General features: G+C 47.6%; 1 protein-coding gene across 1 annotated transcript in view; it reads left to right on the forward strand.

Annotated features, from left to right (window-relative positions):
- Window positions 1-1,521: 1,521 nt before the first annotated feature.
- The window catches only part of Txndc5 (thioredoxin domain containing 5), a 28,112-nt gene continuing 15,470 nt past the window's right edge, over window positions 1,522-14,163 (forward strand). The window contains 3 exon segments of the mRNA NM_001271330.1: window positions 1,522-1,812; window positions 6,058-6,207; window positions 10,427-10,532. Of these exon segments, the coding sequence (NP_001258259.1) occupies window positions 1,592-1,812; window positions 6,058-6,207; window positions 10,427-10,532 (477 nt within the window). The 5' untranslated portion in view covers window positions 1,522-1,591.

Genomic DNA, 14,163 nt, shown 5'->3' on the forward strand with positions numbered 1-14,163 from the left:
ATTCTTGTTGCTACTTTGTAACTATGATTTTGCTACTGTTACAAATCACAATGTTAATGGCTGATATTTGACCCCCCGAAGGGATCTGGAACCACACAGCTCTAGGCAGGTGAAAAAGGAGTTGATATGATAAATGGATCATGGTGATCTTTTGTTGAGATGTCTCAGCAGCACCCTGACAGAGTTGGGAGGTATGAAGCATAAAGCTTTGAGCTCGACCAATACAGATCACAGGGCAGAGTCCTTGGATTTCTAGTCACCAGTAAGTTTCACAGGACTGGAGTCATGGTAGAGCATATCACAAGAGGTCTTCAAGGACAGACTTGGGGATTTCCATTTTAGTGGAAATGCCAAGGCCACTGGGCAGGGTTGGTGTGCTGGTTCAAGTTTGAGCAACAAATTACTGTAGTTAAAATCACACGGGCAAAGGACACTCAGAATTCTCCTGCAATGGGCAAGCTTAGGTCTGTTCTGGTTAGGAAAGTGGGAAGAAGTGTTTGGCTGAGATGTGCTTACTTAGACTATGAGGGCACAAAGGAAGAGAGGGAGCAAGCCAGAAAGGCTGCCTGCAAATCCCACAAGAATAAGGTTTTGAAGTTTGGTGTTTGGCAAACCGTGGTTAAATCTCTACAGGTGGCTAAACGTAACATGAGGAGAATAGTTATGATGATGTGAGTTCCTCCGGCGGTTTAGGGAGGCTGAGGCTAATAAAGATCAGCTGATTTTCAGAAGCATTGCTGAGCTGTCCAATAAAAGATCGCCACATACACTTCTTATGATGCTAGTTCCCCCTCCCCCACACCGTCACAGAGCATGGCTCTGGGAACCCTCTATTGCTTGTTTCACTCTCCCTAATTTAGCTCCAGGTTCTCAAAGCAGGGTGGGGAGCTTGGATTACCACCTACCCTACCCTAAGGTTCGAGTGTTGGCATGAGTAAGTTAACAAGCCTCAGCCCAGGTATTAGCTCTCCTCTTGGCCGTCCACAAGACCAGTTCAGTCAGAGTAGCTGTTGCCATTCATTTCCATAACCAGGATGAGTTAAGACACACAGGGCATCAGCCAGTGCTGGAAGGAAGGGTTGCTTTGACTGCCTTTCCTTTCCACCCGAAGTGAAGGCAGGGCTGGATGACAGTGGATGAGAGTGGAGGTGCTCTGAGGAAGTGGTTTCATCACATCCCCTGAGGCCAGGCCCTCAAATCACAGTTCAGCTTTAGCTAAGAATCTGACTTATGCAAGTGCAAACCCCATGCACTTTTGCCCAATTTTCTCCTTTCTGCTGATAGCAGCTCAACTTGGTCCTGAAGTCTAGGGGTCTGGGTGTCTGATTAGATATCAACAGAAGCTGCCGCTGTTCTTTGGCTTTGAAGCTTGGCCTCTTAGTCCCCATTAGGGGACGGCTGATGAGGGGGACCTCTTCCTGGTCGCTTACAGCAGGTTTGTCCAGAAGAGCTGGCGGGACAGGGGGCGTGGCTCTAAGGGCGGGGGCGTGGTCGAGGCGTGACTCTGCGGTCGTGGGAGGAGCCGGGGCGGGGAGGCGGCGCGGCGAAGGGGGACCCGCGGCCCCGGCGAGAGCTCGCCAGCCCCGCCGCGATGCCCCCGCGCCCAGGACGCCTCTTCCAGCCGCTGGCCGGGCTACCGGCTCTGGCCACGCTCCTGCTGCTGCTCGGAGCGCGTAAGGGTGCCCGGGCCCAGGAGGTGGAGGCGGACAGCGGGGTCGAGCAGGACCCGCACGCCAAGCACCTGTATACGGCCGACATGTTCACGCACGGGATCCAGAGCGCCGCGCACTTCGTCATGTTCTTCGCGCCCTGGTAACTGCAGCTCCCGCAGGCCGGCGGGGCCCGATCTGGGAACCAGGGACCGGGAGCCGAGGACCCGGGGGAGGGCGCGGGGCCGCGCAGGCTGTGCCGGGGGCGTGGGCCGCGCTCGGGCCTCGCCGCTGACGTGGCGCTAGCCGCCGGGCTGCGAGCGAGGAAGGGCGGGCCCGGAGGGGAGACCCGGAAAGGCCTCTCCGTCCCGCCACGCTGCTGGAGTCCAGGCGTCCCCCGCTTATGTCCTCTGCTCAGCTCTCCAAACTTCCTGTGCTGGCCGGACGCGGCAAGAGCCGGGCGTCCACGTGCCCTAGCCTGGAGGGTCCTCCCTGCTGGCCCTCCAATGTTGGTTTGGATTGAAAAATCTAAGGCCCCCTCAAGATGTGATTGTCCACTCTGTGTGTTAAGAGATAGTCTAGGTAGGGGACTGGGACTTCCTGACCCCTCGAGTCCAACATAGTGCCAGTTCTGTAGTCCCCGCTGCACGCTGGAGTGGATGTGAGCTGTATTCTTAAGGCCTTTAACTCAAGGCTGTCTGTCCTCTTTCACCTCCTATTTTTGGCTCATTTGGGGCCCGGTCAATTGGAAAGTGTGAGGTAGAACAGTTCTACATAAAAGTCCTACCTTCAGGTTTCTATTCTTCGCTTGGGGCTTCCTGGTGCATCCCACTGCTTCTCCAAAGGAACTGTACTTCAGGAGTTAGTCTAGACATAGCAGTGTTTTCCCGCTGGGGCCTAGATGTTCAGAGAAAGGACTTCTCAGGTCCACAGCAGAAAACCGCATTTAGAGCACAGGATAATGAGATGTGGGATGTGCTGGCTGTATTTATTGCTGAGCAAAGTATTCTTCCCCTAGCTCAGTAGGGACTCATTAAGGACAGGGGGTTAAGCAGTTAAGAAAAATGTGCTCGTGGAATCCAGTGTATTCAGTGATCGTGCTTTCTAAAGTGGGAGAAACTTTGCCCATAACCCTATAGCGGGCTATTAGTGCATTTCAATTCGTTTAGTGTTAAATTAACTTCGGGTGGCGGTGGGGGGGAGGGGGTCAGTTTGGCTCACTGCCATTATCAGTTAAGAATGCAGGAATGGGAATACATTGTTTTACATTCCCAAGAACAGCCACCTGAGTCTTTAGAACTACATTGGGAGAAAAAATACTGGTAGTCTGCAACAGTCAGTCAGCGTTAATAGTTACTCTGTGCATGAGTCGTCTCAAAGTAGTGATTCCAGTTAAGTACACCGCAGGACTTAATTGGAGCTGATTTCAGTGGCATAAATCTATGGGTTTTTAGTTTTAGGAGAAAAGTTGACGTGCAGGCAGGTTTAGATTCTCTGCAGTGCTGATGGAGTTTTAAGTTTTAGTTTTAGTTTATATTCCGAATAAATAACTCAGTTAGTCTTAGCCAGTTGGGATATACATCATGTAGTTCTTTTTTCACCGTATGGCTTACAGACATTTAGGTCGATGCTGCTCCCCAGAATAAGCTTTTAATTGTTTGCTACTCTGCTAAAAAAAAAAAAATATTAGAGATATGTAGATGCCCACCATGGCCTTTGAAGGCTGGGTTTTTTTGTATTTTAAGGGGAAGTTGAAACAGGATCTCTCTATGTAGCCAAGCTGACCTTGAACTCATGATTTCTTTGGTCTCAGCCTATGGAGTGCTAAGATTTCAAAATTTTTAAGAATAACATGGAACTCAAGATAGACTATGCTAGGACCCCTCCCCACTTTTTTCTCAGTGTGCTTGGAATGTTAGATGTCCATGTGTGATGTGAGGGCAAGGATACACTATGTAGTGACAGCACTGATCTGCGTGTGTATTTGTTCTAAGTTTTGTGGCTGCAGGATTGTTCTCCTGCTGTTGGTTTTGTGCCAGCACCGGGTCATACTGAACCTAGGAACAGTGAGGTCAAGAGTAAGGTTAGGTGCCTTTGCTCTGCCACTTGGCTCCAGACCACATCTGAATACAGCTGGCCATCTCAGTGGCACTATCCACAAAGGTTCCAAACCAGAAATGCCAGTTGGATAGAAGTAGTGGACTCCTTACTGCTCCTGGGTGCAGAGGGGCGTGCCTGTGGTGGGAGCCACAGATGGTCAGTTTAGCTTGGGCTAGAGGGAAGTAAATCTTTATCTTCTTTTTTAAATCTTGTACTGTTTTCATAAGAACCCTTTCAAGGCAGCCACCCGACTATCTCCCAGCAATGTCTCATAACTGGGTTCCATAACCACCATTGGAACCAATCCTGCTTTCTTTGATCAGGCACCAGATGCCACGAGGAGCAAACAGGAGCATGGGCCAGCTGGGGTGCAGAAAGTCCACAGGTCCCATTGTGTACACACTTACGGAGCCCTTGGCTTTTTTTTTTTTTTCTTCCTTGTTATCCATTCTTTCCCAACCCACCACCTGGCTGACCTCACTTTGCTGAAGCCACGGAAGTCAGATCCTCAAATACAGTTTCCCTGTGTGGGCACCCCATTCATTCTGCTTAAGTTGCCAAATGCTTAGTGTGTACGAGTGTTTGGACAGGACAGTACTTTCTTGGCATGGAGTGCATAAAGGAGTACTGACAATCCTTCAGGGGTCATGCTGCATTTGAGCTTTTATGTGTTTACGTATTTTATTTGTCTGTGCATGTGGACATCTCTGTGGGTCTGGGTGCCATGCATGTTGAGGAGGCCAGAAGAGGGTGTCATAGTCCATAGAACCAGAGCTACAAGCATTGGGACCTGCCTGATGTGGGTGCTGGGTCCTCGGAAAGAGCAACAAGTGCCCTTAATTACTGAGCCCTCGTTAGTCCTATTTGATTTAGGCTTTCATAAAGCAGGGGTCTGTTTTAGCTGCTGAGGAAAGTCCTCCCAGGAAGACACATTAGCTTTAAGCTGACTTTTCAGTGCCACCTTTAGATGCCTGCTTTGGAAGGCATCTTCCAAAGCATTTTCATTGAGAATGTATTTGGGGGAGGACTCACAATTGTCAGTGCCTATCATTCTGGTAAGTGAACTTTAAAAAAAAAAAAAAAAAGAGGGATTCTTTTAAAAGGCAGTGCAGCAATCAGTTATGTTATAAACACAAACAACTTGTTTATTAGATAAAGAAAGAAGAAAAAAAAACAAAAGACAAAACCCAGTCCTGTGTGCGCCATGCTGCCATGTGGTTGCAGTCCTTCAGAACTCCAATGTGGTACAGCATGCGTGTGAGCATGCAAGATCACGGTGGTCAGCCCTGCCCGTCAGATCCCGTGACAAGAGGTCCTGATGCTGTAGTGCAGTGTGAAGAGAGGCAAGACGCCACCGTATTGCTAATATTGTTTTAAATGATAGATGACTTTAAAATATTTGTATATAACTAAACTCTCATACCAAACTCTCATACTAAACTCGATACCAGACATTTGATCCTACCAACTGCAGACATTCAGGTTCCCACCAACTCTTCTGTAATGATGCACAGTTTGGAGCCCTGGGGATGTAACTCCCACGGTACAGTGTTTGCCCAGCATGCATAAAGCTCTGGTTTGATCGCCAGCACTTTGCACACTTATATTCCCAGCAGTCAGAAGTTCGAGGTTAGCCTCAGTTACATAATGAGCTCAAAGCCAGCTGTGGATATCCAGGACCTGTCTAAATAAATAAAATTTAAATGTACTTTTTAAAATACAAGGGGCAAAGCTGATAGCTCTTGAAATTGGCCTGTATTTGTGTATGTTTGGTTAAGTAGTAGTGGAGACCTTTCCTTATAAACAAATGAACAGTTACAACAAGAGCGCAGAGCCATTTGGGAGATCAGGGGAGAAGACCAGACAAGGAGGAAGAAACGAGAAAGGATTCCAAGTCACCTGAGAGCCCAGGGAGTCTTCTTGGAGGAAGTGATGCCAAACTAAATCTGAAGGGCAAATAGAAATCAGCCAGGTAGAATTTAGGGAAAGTCTCAGTAGGGTGCATGAATACTTTGAGCTCCAGGAGCACAGCAAGCTCTAATTTTCAGAAAACTGAGTACCGCAGTTATCCTCAAAGGCCAACCAGAAGTCAAGGAGGCAGGGTCTGGCAGAGAGGCCACAAAAGAATACTAGGGCGAGCAGCCTGTGATTTAGATTAATGTGGAGAACAGTGTCATTTGGAGGAATTGGTCCACTGCAGAGAGAAGAGAAAGGGTGGCAGGTTGCTTACTCGCTGGAGAAGGCTGAAGTAGTAAATATGGACGCCCTGGGAACCGAGGCTCAGTGTGCTCTTCTGGCCTCTCTGTAGGTGTGGACACTGCCAGCGGCTGCAGCCAACCTGGAATGACCTGGGAGACAAGTATAACAGCATGGAAGACGCCAAGGTCTACGTGGCCAAGGTGGACTGCACGGCCAACTCTGACGTGTGCTCTGCCCAGGGAGTTCGAGGATATCCCACGTAAGTAGGCAGGAGGAGCTGGGGTTTCTATGTGTGTGGGTCTGTGGTCAAGGGATGTCCAAGCCCGGCTTCTGATAACTTCCTTCACAGATCCGAGGAGCTGAGTGTAAGCAGGTGGTCCCTGCTATTGGAACAAGACTATATTGAACACTGTTGCTTTTGTGCTTTGCATGGGAAAGCTTTAATTATTGCTGGCTTTTCCCATTGCCGAGAAAGTGGGCATTTGCAGGGCGGTAATGGGGTCTGGCTGCCTGCGGTCCAGCCCCAGGTGACACTTCACACAGCCCACCCAGACTTTGTTCTCACTTTCGGTTTGACTTTCTGCTTTGAACTGTTACTAGTTGCTGCTGAAGTTTTTCATAAATTTGCATCCCCTGCAACTGACATAAGGTCTGTTAGGAAGGAGAGTGACAAACCAGAGTGCAGCCAAGTCTCACAAGCAGCCACTCCTTGGACAGGCATGTACATAGTTTTATCACACAAATTAGGACTGTCTGTGCCAGGCTTGATGGGTCCCCTAAACCCAGTGGTGCTGTGAGGAGCTAATAGAACCTTAAGGAGCTGGGGCCAAGTGGGTGACAATTCACTGAAGCTTGAAGTTTTCACTGTGACCCTGAAGTAGATTTTGTGATGGGTTTGTTTCATGTCTGCTGTGAGGAAAGGGGCCTGTTAGGTTCTGTCTTGGTGTAGAAGGAAGGCAACAAGTCCAAGTTTTTCGTGGCCCCAATTGTCCAAAACAGGGAGTCAAAATATAGTTTCTCTTTCTAAGCTGATGATCCCAGACCTTTGATAAAGCAACAGAAAGCTTACAAACTGACTTCTTCAAAAAGATATCTCAGTCCTGTTTGTGTAGCTGTATTTGCGTTGTAATTAACACAGGGCTAAAGCTGAAAGCAGAAAGTGATTTCCCCACAGTTCTGGACTTGGCTTGTGAAAGCCAAGTTCCTTCTGAAACTGGGATTGGAAATCTTTTTGTGCTCCTTTCTGGCTTCTCCTGGTTTTGCTGGTGTCTCCGTTTTCTGTTACTGTTGCAGAATACTCAAGATACTTAGAAGAAAGTTACATAGTCAGTTCACTGAACTAGAGTGAAACTTTGTTTCAACCCTTTCCCTTTCAAAAGAGGAAAGGTTTGTTTGATTGACAGCTTTGAAGGGTTCAGTCCATGGTCAGTTAGCCCTGTTGCTTTTGGGCTTGCAGCAGGGCCGTTATGGTTGTAGCAGTGTGATAGAGCACTTACTGTTAGTCGCAAAGCAGAGAGAGAAGGGAGGGGAGGCAAGCCTGTGTCTCATAGAGTACACCCTATCATGACCTGAGATCGCCTAGGCCCACTTCTTAAAAGTTCCGTCACCTTCCAGCAGCTCTACAAACCTTTAATGAATGGGCCCGGAGAGACTTCAGATCCAAAGTGTCCTCGCTGCACTAAGTCATTACATCCTTGGACTGTGTATATGTTTTTGTGTGTTCAAACATCCCTTTCTTGTGAAGACCTGTGTCTCCTTGACCTCTGTGAAGGCCTGGTTCTGAGTGAGGCCTCATCTGCAGCTTGGGTTAGGCTTTTAATTGCTCTGTTTTGGAGGTCGCAATCAAACCTCTAGCACATTAGTTATGGTATACTTTGTCACAGGCTGCACACAGTAACATCCAAGTGGGTTTTTTTTTTCCTCTCTCTCTCTGTAGCTTCCCGGGAAGAGACACATGTGTCTGTGGAAAGTTTGTAGTAGAGAAATTGGGGGCTGAACTTGGGGCCAGCAGCCTTCACTCTGCCTGCTAACCCTCTTACCTTTGTCAATCGAAAAAGAAAGCAGAGGCTGCAGACTAATGGGAGGGCCTGTCACCACTTGCCAGCTCTCCCTAGGCCCTCTCAGCTCACTAAAAAAGAATCTCCACTTAAGCAGGTTAGAAAGACATTTTTATCCAAGAAGAGATTTGTGTACCAAATTAGGAAAAAAAGAGTCTCCCTCACCCCACAACAAACAGGGTAGATCTTATATTTTATCTTTAGCAAAGAAACAATAACCAAAAGATGAGGTTAAGCCCTGGTTCTTTCTGGCATTTTGAGAATCCATCTGTTTCCTGCACTTAGGTGTGGGGAGGCACTTAGAGGGAGAGGAAGGTAGAGAAATATAGTATGCTGCTCCCATGTCTCTGTGACCCCAACTTTCCTTGCTAGAGCTGCAGAGGGAGGCCCAGTGGTGTGTGTGGATAGCTTCTAATCATGACTACATACTTAAGCTTGCTTAGACTGTGTTAGTGATATATTTTCTTTTCAGACAGGTTCTCATGCTGCCCAGATTCCCTGGGACTCTAATTGTAGGCTTTGTGCTTAAGGTTCTTCTGCCTCAGTCTGCAGAGGGCTGGGCTTATGAGTGTGTACCTCTGCCTAGTTTTCATGCTCTTCATCGAAATGCAGCATAGTGCCTAGATCTAAAGACTTAAGCTTTTCCTGGTCTTGACGGTCCTACACTTAATGACCCCGTGATCCTTCACCTTCATGATGGGGCAGAGGCAGCCCCATACAGCTAAGAAACTCACTGTGTGCTGGACAGTGAGGCACAGGCGACATTGGTCAGGTGGTTTGACACACTTGAGACTCACGTAATGTGTTCTGAGCGTGGTGTAGGCTGGGTCAGATGTTTGATTAGTGATTGTTTTCACTTGCTGTGGTGTTAACTTAGGGTAGTTGTGAGGATGTAACCCCGCTGGAAGCTGAGGGTCATTGAGATGCTGAGAAAACTGGACATATAGTTCACATGTTCTCTAAGGCCACTGTGCCCTTCTAACTGCCGGATCTAGGCAACGTACTATTCCTTTCTTTTCTGATTTTGGAGAGGAGCTTAGTGTCTTGTGCGCTGAGGAAGCAGTCTACTACTGAGCAGCATCCACGTTCTCAAGGGTTTTACCGTGGATTCTAGTCTTGCCACAGATTTGCTATCCTCCTGCCTCGGCCTTCGGAATACTCTACCATCTAGTGTCTGTTTTCCATGGATGGCCATGGAACTTTATTTTTAAGGCTTTTTTGTTTTAAAGCTGTCATTTAAAGGGAACTTACCTGTTCCTGAATGGGCTGAATGTGTGTGTTCTGGAAAACATACCAGTATGTGGTATTAGGAGGTGGGTACTATTCAGGGGGCTCCAGAGAGTTCTCTTGGCTTTCTTGCCACATGAGGACACAGGGAGAGGATGCCATCAGGGAACCAGAAAGCCATCATAGACATTGCCTATATTACACTGTAAATTTGGAGTTTAGTCTCCAGAACTTTAGGATACGAATGTCTGTGTTCTATGGGCTGCCAGGCCAGTCAGTCATGGTCGATCACGGCAGACCACACTGCCTGTGACTCTCCATCTGGTTTTGTACCTCCGAACGTAAAAATCTATTTCTGAAGATTATATCGACTCACAAAATCCAAATCATGCCAGGGAGGTGTCTGAGGGTTCCTAGGTAAGCAGGTTAGTCTGCATTTTCCTTTATTGTGACAGGAGCCACATTTTTAGCATAGTCTTGACAACTCAGTAAAGTTTTCCTCTAAGGCATGTGATGAGCTGAGTGATCCAAGGCCAGAGTGTGTGAAATTCATGCCCTGGTGAAATTATCCCCTGGTGGTATTCATCCCTTGGTAATGTCTTCCGTTCACCATTATAGGACTGTTCCCTCATCTCTCTGGATTCCTCAGAGGCCAGTGCATAGAAGAGTCTCTTGCCCTCTGGGGATGCAAACAGGGCTCAGGGGCCTGGAGTGGATGGAGGGAGGGGTGCATAGATGGACTGCAACAGCTTTAATGCCCTGATGATTGGGCTCCATCAGTGACTGGTGTCCATCTAGAAATAGACCTGCCACAAAACAGTGTTTTGTTTGTTGTGGGCCTGAGAGACCCACAGGCAGCAGGAGCAACAAGGGAGACCAGGAGCCTGAGGTCAGGAAGGAGAAAGAATACTGACAAGGGGAAGCCTGGGGGAAGCACTCCAGAGGTTTTCACCTCAGTTGTATTTTCCTTGAGTAACGTCAGAAACATGCGAAAGTTTAGGATCATGCACATGCGTGTACACACATGTGCGGTCTCTGGCGGCATGGTTTTTGTTTCTCATTGGAGTTTTGCTTGAGTGGCAGATAGATGCCTGGCTGCAGCCCCTGGCAGCTCCATTCCTGGTTCACTCTCCACCAGAGCAGCTTTTAAACTTTTCAACTTCTGCTCTTTCTAATCCCTTGTTCTTCTTTCAGCCTTAAGTTTTTTAAGCCTGGACAAGAAGCAGTGAAGTACCAGGGTCCTAGAGACTTTGAAACACTGGAAAACTGGATGCTGCAGACCCTGAACGAGGAGCCAGCTGTGAGTGTCCCCTCCCTCCCTTTACTGCCCAGAGGCTAGAAGATGTGAGACATTGACATTTCATCCGCCCTCTCTACCTGTGCAGTTTCTGTTTGACCGAACGAGTTCAAATGTGCACACAGGAGCTCAAGAACATAGCATAGCACCCCAGGCAGGTTCTCTTAAGTACAAGAGTAATCAGGAAATGATGGAATTTCTGTCGGGTACACTCCTATTGTCATGACAACTGCAGGTTTTCTGATCAGCTGTTTGGAACAGGCACTCTATCATATTGGTCCTGCGAAGACCTGGTCTTGGTTTTCTTGGTGAAGAACCAGATACAAATTCTTCCTAGTACTCTTTAGTTCCATATCTAAGGTCCTCAGTTTTCTTTTCTTGTTTACTTTACTGTATTTTTCACTGTGTAGCCCAGGCTGGCCTTGAACTCAGGATACCCCCACCCCTTGCCTCCCATAGCTGGGCTAGCAGGTATGTGTCACCACTCTTCTGTCTCTGCTCCTGTTTCTAATTTCTCCTTTTATAGCTCAGTAGCTTCCTTTCTTTCTTTCTTTCTTTCTTTTTTTTTATTAACTTGAGTATTTCTTATATATATTTCGAGTGTTATTCCCTTTCCCGGTTTCCGGGCAAACATCCCCCTCCCCCCTCCCCTTCTTTATGGGTGTTCCCCTCCCCATCCTCCCCCGCTTATCGCCCTCCCCCCAACAATCTAGTTCACTAGGGGTTCAGTCTTAGCAGGACCCAGGGCTTCCCCTTCCTCTGGTGCTCTTACTAGGATATTCATTGCTACCTATGAGGTCAGAGTCCAGGGTCAGTCCATGTATAGTCTTTAGTATGGTAGTGGCTTAGTCCCTGGAAGCTCTGGTTGCTTGGCATTGTTGTACATATGGGATCTCGAGCCCCTTCAAGCTCTTCCAGTTCTTTCTCTGATTCCTTCAACGGGGGGTCCTATTCTCAATTCAGTGGTTTGCTGCTGGCATACGCCTCTGTGTTTGCTGTATTCTGGCTGTGTCTCTCGGGAGAGATCTACATCCGGCTCCTGTCGGCCTGCACTTCTTTGCTTCATCCATCTTGTCTAATTGGATGGCTGTATATGCATGGGCCACATGTGGGGCAGGCTCTGAATGGGTGTTCCTTCTGTGTCTGTTTTAATCTTTGCCTCTCTATTCCCTGCCAAGGGTATTCTTGTTCCCCTTTTAAAGAAGGAGTGTTGCATTCACATTTTGATCATCCGTCTTGAGTTTCATTTGTTCCAGGCATCTAGGGTAATTCAAGCATTTGGGCTAATAGCCACTTATCAATGAGTGCGTACCATGTATGTCTTTCTGTGATTGGGTTAGCTCACTCAGGATGATATTTTCCAGTTCTGACCATTTGCCTATGAATTTCATAAGGTCATTGTTTTTGATAGCTGAGTAATATTCCATTGTGTAGATGTACCACATTTTCTGTATCCATTCCTCTGTTGAAGGGCATCTGGGCTCTTTCCAGCTTCTGGCTATTATAAATAAGGCTGCGATGAACATAGTGAAGCACGTGTCTCTTTTATATGTTGAGGCATCTTTTGGGTATATGCCCAAGAGAGGTATAGCTAGATCCTCAGGCAGTTCAATGTCCAATTTTCTGAGGAACCTCCAGACTGATTTCCAGAATGGTTGTACCAGTCTGCAATTCCACCAACAATGGAGGAGTGTTCCTCTTTCTCCGCATCCTCACCAGCATCTGCTGTCACCTGAGTTTTTGATCTTAGTAGCTACCTTTCATTTGTCTACTTTTTCCTTTAAGTGGCTCACCACGATTTCCTTAGAGTTCTAGTAATTTTTTTATATGAATGTTGTCTTAGGGTTTTATTGCTATGAACAGACACCAATGACCAAGGCAACTCTTAAGGACAACATTTAATTGGGGCTGGTTTACAGGTTCAGAGGTTCAGTCCATTATCATCAAGGTGGGGACATGGCAGCGTCCAGGCAGGCATGGTGCAGGCAGAGCTAGGAGTTCTACATCTTCATCTGAAGGCTGCTAGTGGAAGACTGACCTCTAGGTAGCTAGGGTGAAGGTCTTAAAGCCCATGCCCACAGTGACACACCTATTCCAACAGGGCCACACCCTCTAATAGTGCCACTCCCTGGGTCAAGCATATATATATATATAGACCACTACAGATGCTTTTAAGTTCAGATTAGAATTTTAGTGGGTTATAATAGTCTTTCCACTCCATTCTAAGTTATTTGGGTGGCAGCTGGGGCAAAACAGCTCACGTTCCTTGGAGGCTGTTTCAGATGGCTGAGTCGTGGAGACTGTCCACCCCATTTATCTGCTTTTGTGCCTTCCATTATCCTGAATTATCTCATGTAAGCAGCAGCCGTCCTCATGGTGACCATCCTTGGCAAACAGCAGTGTCATGTCCAATTGCTTGTGGCTTCACTTTTCTTTCAGTTTTCTCTACTCCGTTCAGGAGAAAGCAGGACTACCAGGCTACGGGGAGCCTCTCCCAGTCTCCAGGTTCCACTTCTACTTAAGCACCTTTCTTAGAACTGATGATAACTTGAAAAGTTTCTTAATATAAAGATATTCAGACACGTAGTAAGGGACAATTTTCACTGTCTTGCCGGCCTGTCTCCCCTTCCCCTCCATCCCTCGTATATCCGTCTCAGGGAGTGTCATCGGTGTATTTCACGACACATTCTCCCGGGAGTGTACTTTTTGCTTTGTCGCACAGCCACCATGTCGCTGGCTCATGAGCTGCAAAGAGCAGCCACGCATTTGTACCAGTGGCTGGGTTCTACCACCTGGAGTCACGACCAGGCCCACCCCAGAACCTCCTGTCTGAGCCAGTGCTTTCTCCTGACTCCCCAGTTCCCATAGCTCACTTGGGCTCGCTCCCACTGGCTGTCCATAGTGTCACTCTTTCCTTCGCTTCTTGGTCTCAATTTCCCAGGCCTTCACTAGCTACACTAATAATGTGAAACCTTGAACAAATGCTCCAGTGTTTTCCCGCATCACTCTGTGAGCAGGTACAGCCAGAACAGTGTAAGAGCGACACTTACTAAGCTGAAATGGAAATCTTTATTGTTTTCTAAGTCATAATGATCATCACACGCATCCTTCTGCACGTGGATGGTTAGATTAGGACCGAGTGGACTTTGATGGTTTATGGTGCGGTGTGGCTGGGGCTGGAATAGCAGCCAGTCAGCATTCCCTCGTTTCACATCTCTGGGGACTGTCAAGAGCACCAGGCGTTCTGAGTACAACTGGACCTGAGTTGTACAATCTGAGTACAAAAGTTACGTGTGGCTGCTTTACTGTGTTAGAACTGTGTCCTGACTGGAAGGGGTGGGTCTATGGAGTCATGTGACCCCAGCCCTTCATTTGCGCTCTGTTTCTTATTGGTGCCGTTTTTAAAGGTGTGGAACCATGTCTTTTACTCTGTAAAAGTGGAGTGGGCCTAGCTCATCAGAAACTCCCCTCCTTCTTTAGTGCTACCATGCTCACATTTAAAACATCCATTACTGTGTTGGTAGTATTGACGAGTTGCCTGGGGACTGCATTTATTTTAGGTAACTGGAAGCCACAAGCACAGGGTGAATTTCCATCTTTGCCCTGCTGGACATCTGCAGGGCCAGGTGGGGTT

This window comes from Rattus norvegicus, chromosome 17 (genome assembly GCF_021556685.1).
Source record: "Rattus norvegicus strain SHRSP/BbbUtx chromosome 17, alternate assembly SHRSP_T2T, whole genome shotgun sequence".
Lineage (NCBI taxonomy): Eukaryota > Metazoa > Chordata > Mammalia > Rodentia > Muridae > Rattus > Rattus norvegicus.